Source organism: Diaphorina citri, unplaced genomic scaffold (assembly GCF_000475195.1).
Source record: "Diaphorina citri unplaced genomic scaffold, Diaci psyllid genome assembly version 1.1 scaffold43, whole genome shotgun sequence".
In the NCBI taxonomy this organism is placed as follows: domain Eukaryota; kingdom Metazoa; phylum Arthropoda; class Insecta; order Hemiptera; family Psyllidae; genus Diaphorina; species Diaphorina citri.
In genome coordinates, this window is record NW_007377480.1 from 156,807 (window position 1) to 165,926 (window position 9,120).

The following is a 9,120-nucleotide window of genomic DNA, read 5'->3' on the forward strand; positions in this document are numbered from 1 at the left end:
AACTGTTCTCGTTCCAGGAACGCTAAGGACTACCGGCTCATGTACTTGGGCCTCTATGCCACCTTTTCCTTCCTGTTTGTCATTTTGGCGGCCCTACTATTCTATGTGGCGTGCTCCCGAAGATATCGACTCAACTGGTTCGAGAAGAATCTGCTGGAATCTGCCGAGGAATCCATGCAAAGGTAAAGAACACCCTATCATGAAAATTTGTAAATTTCTTCAAAGGTTTTTTTAACCTCCATTTGGTGAAAAGCGACAAGCTACCCAGTCTGAGTGGGACCAGAACCTCACTCAGTCTGAGAGGGGTCAGGAAAAGTCAGAATCACGCGATTGCCCAGATGGTCACCCATGGGGATATTAACCAAGCACAAATGCTGTTTAACCTCAGTAGGTAATCTATGGGAAACTGGTGCATGTAAATTGTCCTACATCTTACGTTAAATCATCCTAGCTATGTACTTCTTCTGTCTCCAGTGAGGAAGCATTAGTCCGTGTGATATCTGAAGCAGGCAGCTCCCGATCCCTGAACAAGTCTCCCTCGCTTTCCAGTGACAAGTTCTGGGTTCCTGCCAATGTCAAGCGACACAGTTTGGTTTCCCCCGCCGACAGTTCTGCAGGTGAGTAACCTTGATTTTTTTATATTTGAGCTTTAATATAATATGGGTTATTATTAATACTTTTTAATTTAATAGCACAAATACAGTCATTTCGTTAGCAAACCTTATCTAAACGATTAAAGATCGAGCTAGGCGGGAATCCAAACAGCGCTTACCCAGGAGTCTAACAATCTTTCTGAAGTGTGATTATAAATTACCACTAGTACCTGAAGAAATAAAAAAAAGTCCTTCAGTTGCAGTGACATAGGCTACATAGAGCCTGATAGCCGATGGTCCTAATTTTACTAATACCAACTTATTTCCAGGGAGATCTAGGAGAGTTGATGGTCGGACAGTGGAGGATGGACGAAAAATGTATGTATCACATGTTTTTGGAACTGACCCTCAGACTATTAGTTATCTTTGAGGGTAGCGCGTCTACCTTGAAAGCGCTAAGTCGCCGCGCCGCGTCGGTTAGATCTCCGAATAGGGCTAACTTACGAAAATAGACGCGGCACACAAGGGATCAAGAAGAGACCACCCTAACATAATAATACCGTTCGTTCTCGGAACGGCTGGCTCTCTTCGATTTCGGGACAATAAGACTCCGTTGCTACAGTTCTCTCCATCATACCTACTTTATTTATTTAAGAAAGAAAGGGGGAGAAACAAACTAACTAACTAACTAATTGAACCCTTCAAACTGATTGACTATTAACAACATCACAATCACAATAGCTGCGGCACTACTCACAACTCTGTTGATGGGGTTTTCATCAATTTCATCACAGGAGAGAATGTAACCTTCATAAATTTCAGCCATTCTTAACCTATGGTCCGTGGACCACTAGTGGTCCGCGAGAAGGTTTCAGGTGGTCCGCGAGAGTTTGTTTCAATTTTATACCAACTAGGCTGGGTACTTTCACTTATTTCAGGTATTTTTCCTTTCCCACAACTGTGCCTCATTCCACGAGTAGGAGGAAATAATAGAATTTTCAAGAGTAAAGTTACAATACCTAATATAATAGTTTAGAAAAGTAAATTGTCACTATTGTAACTTTTACTCATGTAAGTTATTATTGTAACTCTACATTTGTAACTTTTATTCCACACTTTCGTGGAATGAGGCCCTGGTATGGAATGAAAAATGAAACCCACCGACAACGGTAATTTAATATTTTAGCTTCTCCTCGGGGGAACTAGAAAAAATGCCGGCAATTAACTATAGGGATATTTCTAATTAAATAAACAGAAGCGTATTGAAACGCAATACTCCACTCGGGGGGCGAGGACAGGCGGAAGGGAAAATAAATAAAATTGCAGAGGGAAAATTTAAGCGGACTTAAATTGCAGACGCTTTAATGCTTCGGAACTTCGGTGGCGTAGCTGATTGAATTCGGAGAAACGGACAGTGGAGGATGGACGAAAAATGTATGTATCACATGTTTTTGGAACTGACCCTCAGACTATTAGTTATCTTTGAGGGTAGCGCGTCTACCTTGAAAGCGCTAAGTCGCCGCGCCGCGTCGGTTAGATCTCCGAATAGGGCTAACTTACGAAAATAGACGCGGCACACAAGGGATCAAGAAGAGACCACCCTAACATAATAATACCGTTCGTTCTCGGAACGGCTGGCTCTCTTCGATTTCGGGACAATAAGACTCCGTTGCTACAGTTCTCTCCATCATACCTACTTTATTTATTTAAGAAAGAAAGGGGGAGAAACAAACTAACTAACTAACTAATTGAACCCTTCAAACTGATTGACTATTAACAACATCACAATCACAATAGCTGCGGCACTACTCACAACTCTGTTGATGGGGTTTTCATCAATTTCATCACAGGAGAGAATGTAACCTTCATAAATTTGGGAAATTCAATTATTTTATTATTCATATTTATCGAACGAAACATAGCAGCACCACTACATCGACAGCTTATAGTTTATTCACAGATAATAATTTGATTTTAAAGTTTGTTGTAGATGGATGAATAGGTAGTTATTTTATACGTAGTTCAGTAGTTATAAAACAGCACAAAGAATAGATAAGTAGATTGATATTTAATTTATGAACTTGAGCAAGATTGGTGGTGGCAAATTTGAAAAGTCCATGTTGTCAGTTTTGAAAGGATACTGGGTTCCACTTATAAAACATGGGTACCTAGAGGTATTATGATTTTAGAGAAATGGGGGACAATATAGGAGAAGGAGAGGATAGGAGAAAGCCAGCCGTAGGAGAGCCCTATAAGTTCAGGATAAAGTTCACCCTAGGCAAGAATCGAATCCCCAACCTAGTGCTTACAAGGCAAACGCGAAGCTAACTCTTCTTCTTCCTAGCCTTTTCGCCTATCTTAGAAGCATAGATTAAGCTTAGGATAAGAAACTCTTTGTAAAAAAATTGATATCAAATAAAACATACCTATACCTATTCCTATTTAAATAGGGTCGACGTACCTTCGAAGCTAACTAGACTGGCAATTTTTATTATTTCAGAGGACACAACTTCAGGCCCTGGATCCCCCACATCTCACGGCTCTGAACCCTGCGTCCGAAATGACAAACAGATCGTCCTAACAGCCCCCCTACCCCGGCCCCGCGTATCTTCCATGAATACGGCCCTGGACCATACCAAAATAGACACCTCCTTGTATCCGAATAAGGTAAGTATGCAACATTTCCCAATGGGTCACTGAAGTGAAGTAGCGTTGCGGGTGGTTGGATGGATGGTCATCTGGTGATGGTGGCTTCTCCTGACTCTATATACACCCATTTGACACATTATTTAGCTTGGGAGGAAGAGCGCCTGCTTTGTAAACTCTAGGTCGCTTGGTCGCGAAAAAATGTATGTTCAACTTGATTCTGTAAATCAAAACGTATTTGTCTTTTCTTCTTTAATTTCCAGCCTGAACCAGATGAGAAGAGCAAAGAGCCGGAAAATTGTCGAGGCATCATTCTGATTGGATTATTCTATGATCCGGCTGCTGAAATCTTGAATGTAAAATTAGTGGAGGTGAGTGGAGTACGCAAAAAGATCACATGGCTATATAGGTAACATAAAATAGAATATACCTTGTTCATCCTGCGCAAATGAGACTAAAAAGTCCCTTTACCTCAGCAGTCTTCTAAACAAGGTCTCTTCTATTCTACATAGTAAATAGTACATATACATAGTACATATATATTTAGTAACATAATACACAATGTTTACAACAAAAGGCATAACATAGATATATTATGTACATAGGTATATTTTAGCGTATTAAACTGTTGTAATGAAGGTACAGTCTAACTACACTACATAATATTATACAACTCATACTCATACATTACTATCCAAATATATCACAACAGATTATCCAAAAATATCACAACAGAGTGTTTATGACAGGTTTGACATTTTTTTAGTCTGGAATCATAAAAACAAGACTTCTAGAGCGATAAACGTACGAGTAAGTACATGGGTAAACAAACCAAGATAGTAATTTCTTTTATAGCCTTTTGCTTTGTTTTTATCGTCTTTGAATAAGCACATTTTTTTACATCATTACAACAACAAAAATTACACACAAAAAAAGAGGGTTAGAAAAAGTTCATGGGGTGGACATATATAAAAAAATGTGTACATATTTTTATCGTTTCAAAGGAATCTCAGAGATTTAATCACTTTTTTGTTGTTGTTCAAAATTTACAAGTATGTAAACCTTTCACCAAGTGCACTTACCTTTACCGGGACTGGCCCGTATGTTTTTTGCTTCAAATTTGACAGGCAAGAAATCTACAAACAGCAGAGCTGAATGGTTCCGTGGATCCCTACGCTAAGATTCGACTCCTGCCAGATCGTAGCAACATGTGGCAAACACATATTCACAAGAAAACCTTAAGTCCAGGTAAGATGGTTTTAGCAATCTTAGCATCCAATGATCTAGGATTCTAGGACCTAGGACTGCTCCTTAACCTTTCAATGTAGTTAGGGTTGCGACAGGAGACACTATTTGCTTAGGATATCTGAGTGCACGGTAGTGCGCCAGGCCAAGTTCCAGCTCGTAAATGCCAAGAGGCAGTGCACCAGGTCAAGTTCCAGTAAGCACGCCCGTTTATAAATGCCAAGGTCTTTTAGGCCCGTTTCACATTGGACGCGTAGACGCTCGACTTTGAGTAGCGCGTAGTCGGATGTAAAGCCAAACCCATGAGGATCTCTGTCATTTTCATAGGTTTGGTTTTGCAGCTACGCGTTACTCAAATTTGCCCGTCTACGGGTGCAGTGTGAGACCAGCCTTACCTATCATTTGGCTACAGGTTACCACACTATTCACATTAACCTCACCTAGCCCGAGGGGGGCCGGGCAATGCCAGTATGCAATCGCCTAGATAGTCAACACTTTATGAGATTTTGGATTTTTCTTTCAGTATTAGACGAGGATTTCATTTTCGAGGCGCGTCCCAACAACATCAGCAAGAGAACTCTGGAGGTGATCATGTACAACTTCGATGCCTACTCCCGCCACCACAGCATAGGTCATGTGAAGATACCTCTGGCAGATGTGGACCTGTCAGATCGGAGCCTCATGTGGAAGTACCTTGAGCCTTGCACCACAGAAGATACCAAGGTAACACATACAGCTTAACTCCATAAGTCCATACACAAAAGGCCCAATCCGAGGCTTAGGTGTAGGCGCAGACAGCCCTAAAGAATGGGTTAAGCATCTCGAAGTTAACACATCATGTGGTGCTACCACTCATAAAGGACTGATATGAGTCCAGGTAAGATGGTCTTAGCAATCTTAGCATCCAATGATCTAGGACTGCTCCTTAACCTTTCAATGTAGTTAGGGTTGCGACAGAAGACACTGTTTGCTTAGGATATCTGAGTGCACGGTAGTGCACCAGGCCAAGTTCCAGCTCGCCTGTTTATAAATGCCAAGAGGCAGTGCACCAGGCCAAGTTCCAGTAAGCACGCCCGTTTATAAATGCCAAGGTCTTTTAGGCCCGTTTCACATTGGACGCGTAGACGCTCGACTTTGAGTAGCGCGTAGTCGGATGTAAAGCCAAACCTATGAGGGTCTCTATCATTTTCATAGGTTTGGTTTTGCAGCTACGCGTTACTCAAATTCGCCCGTCTACGGGTGCAGTGTGAGACCAGCCTTACCCATCATTTGGCAACAGGTTACCACACTATTCACATTAACCTCACCTAGCCCGAGTGGGGCCGGAAAATGCCAGTATGCAATCGCCTAGATAGTCAACACTTTATGAGATTTTGGATTTTTCTTTCAGTATTAGACGAGGATTTCATTTTCGAGGCGCGTCCCAACAACATCAGCAAGAGAACTCTGGAGGTGATCATGTACAACTTCGATGCCTACTCCCGCCACCACAGCATAGGTCATGTGAAGATACCTCTGGCAGATGTGGACCTGTCAGATCGGAGCCTCATGTGGAAGTACCTTGAGCCTTGCACCACAGAAGATACCAAGGTAACACATACAGCTTAACTCCATAAGTCCATACACAAAAGGCCCAATCCGAGGCTTAGGTGTAGGCGCAGACAGCCCTAAAGAATGGGTTAAGCATCTCGAAGTTAACACATCATGTGGTGCTACCACTCATAAAGGACTGATATCTTTATCTTTCTGAAGTGTGATTATAAATTACCACTAGTACCTGAAGAAATAAAAAAAAGTCCTTCAGTTGCAGTGACATAGGCTACATAGAGCCTGATAGCCGATGGTCCTAATTTTACTAATACCAACTTATTTCCAGGGAGATCTAGGAGAGTTGATGGTATCCCTCGTGTTCCTGCCGTCAGCAGAAAGACTCACTGTAAACATACTGAAAGCTCGCAACCTCCGAGTAGTGGACGATTCACGAAATTCTTCAAGTAAGTTCTAGTAATTTAGAATTAGGATTATGCTAAGCCACGCTCCAGCCTAGTTAGCTTGGTTGGTAGCGCGTCTGCCTTGCAAGTGCTAGGCCGTGAGTTCGATTCCCACCCAGGGAGGATTTTATCCTGAACGGATAATGTTCGTTCTCGAAACGGCTGTCTTCCTTCTCTCGTCGATTTCGGGACGGTAAGACCTTAGCAGTTACTAGCTTCTGTGGTGCAAGGAAAACAACAGCTAAAATTTATACAGTGGCGTCAAACCCTCACAAAAATAAAACAAATATCTGTGTACAAAAAATAAAACAAATAGGTAACATCATACTGTTCAGGGCCTAGTTTCTGGGACCTACTGTTGAGTGCTCTTGTTTTGTACCTGTACGTAATATAAGTGGTCATTAGTTACAAGAGTCTCGAAAATTTGGGGAAAAGTCACGTTCATAATAATGTAGGTGTAAGTCCTGCGTCCTCTTATGATAAACGCTCCGGAATCCCGCTAGTTCATCCCGAGGCATGGCCAAACTTGTGGAAAAGGCATGGCCGAACTTGTAGTTATCAAACTAAAAACATAAACGAAACTCAAATATTAGGCGAGCGAGGAAAAGTTTTCTATCCCGCAGTCTCTGCACTCTGTGTATTTCTTATGGAGATTTCAGCGATCAAAAATTGATCATATCTCAGGATCGGTGTAGATTTTCGCAAAATCCTTTCTTATTGCACACCTAGACCATAAAAAGAATATTCCTACCAAATTTCAGCTTTCTAGGTGGTGTGGTTCTCGAGATAGAGCGATCAGTGTGTGAAATGTGAAATGTGAACTGTGAATGAGTGAATGGATCTTGTTCTTATAATATAAGACTAGCTGAATTCCGTCGCTTCGCTCCGGAAGCCCGCTAGTTCATCCCGAGGCATGGCCAAACTTCTGGAAAAGGCATGGCCGAACTTGTATTTATCAAACTAAAAACATAAACGAAACTCAAAAAGTTGGTCGAGAGCGGAACATTTCTCTCCCGCAGTCTCTGCACTCTGTGTATTTCTTATGGAGATTTCAGCGATCAAAAATTGATCATATCTCAGGATCGGTTTAGATTTTGGCAAAATCCTTTCTTATTGCACACCTGGACCATAAAAGGAATATTCCTACCAAATTTCAACTTTCTAGGTGTTGTGGTTCTAGAGATAGAGCGATCAGTGTGTGAAATGTGAAATGTGAATGAGTGAATGGATCTCGTTCTTATAATATAAGATATCTTATATTATAAGAACGAGATCCATTCACAGTTCACAGTTCACATTTCACATTTCATAGTTCACACACTGATCGCTCTATCTCAAGAACCACAACACCTAGAAAGCTGAAATTTGGTAGGAATATTCCTTTTATGGTCTAGGTGTGCAATAAGAAAGGATTTTGCGAAAATCTAAACCGATCCTGAGATATGATCAATTTCTGATCGCTAAAATCACCATAAGAAATACACAGAGTGCAGAGACTGAGGGAGAGAAAACTTTTCCTCGCTCGCCTAATATTGAGTTTCGTTTATGTTTTTAGTTTGATAAAAATACAAGTTCGGCCATGCCTTTTCCACAAGCTTGGCCATGCCTCGGGATGAACTAGCGGGATTCCGGAGCGAAGCGACGGAATTCAGCTAGTAAATAAATAATAATGTTAATTTTTCTCATTTTCTATCTCTTTTCCTACAGGTAGATATAGGTCCTCTAATACATACCCATTGTTACATAGCGTGTACAATGTACAATTGATTGCATATACAATTATACATACATAATCTCAAGTGGTCCGCGAGATTTTTGGTTTATCAATAGTGGTCCGCCAATTCTAAAAGGTTAAGAACCCCTGCTCTAATTGTTTCAATTACTTTGGTAAATTTCAAATTTATATGTTCCATGCAATGTGTGCAGGTAGGTTTACCAAAAATGTAAATTTCTAATGTAGGTAACAGTTAGGCATTTATGTATATACCAACCATTGTAACAAAATTTATTTAAATACAAAAATCTATTAATTCAAATTAGTTTGTAACCAACCTTTAGATGGTCATCATCTACAGAGCCTTCCATTTCAAGTTGTATGAAGGTTGATTGATAAAAGATTGTTTGTAACCAACCTTTAGATGGTCATCATCTACAGAGCCTTCCATTTCAAGTTGTATGAAGGTTGATTGATAAAAGATTGGGCACCAACCAAGCTAACTAGGCTGGCCCTGTCATACCTTTGACCACAATTTTATTACAGGTTTTATGATTTTAAATTTTTATTAACATTTTACCTATTACTCACAGCTACGCAATACCTATACCTATTTTATGTTCTGAATTTTGAAAGATTTGCAGACCATTCAGCATTCAGCTATAAATTTAACTTTTTCTTCATGTCTTCAAGTCATGAAAAAGCATCATGTCTTTAGAAAACTCTCTCGTGTTGCATTGAAATTTCTTGTGTTACCAAATTAATAAGTTATAACTTACCTTAGTATATTCAATATTCACCTATTTTATTACCATTTATTTGAATTACCTATACTATACTAATTATGTATAAATTTAACTTTTTCTTCAAGTCATGAAAAGGCATCATGTCTTTAGAAAACTCTCTCGTGTTGCATTGAAATTTCTTGTGT

General features: G+C 40.3%; 1 protein-coding gene across 1 annotated transcript; it reads left to right on the forward strand.

Annotated features, from left to right (window-relative positions):
- LOC103514376 (synaptotagmin-9) lies at positions 1–6,489 on the forward strand. Its single transcript, XM_008479254.2, has 7 exons — positions 1–182; positions 475–617; positions 3,094–3,260; positions 3,503–3,610; positions 4,367–4,487; positions 5,008–5,207; positions 6,361–6,489. The coding sequence occupies exons 1-7, from the start codon at positions 40–42 to the stop codon at positions 6,487–6,489; spliced, it is 1,011 nt and encodes a 336-aa protein (XP_008477476.1). The 5' UTR covers positions 1–39.
- The last annotated feature ends 2,631 nt before the right edge of the window (positions 6,490–9,120 follow it).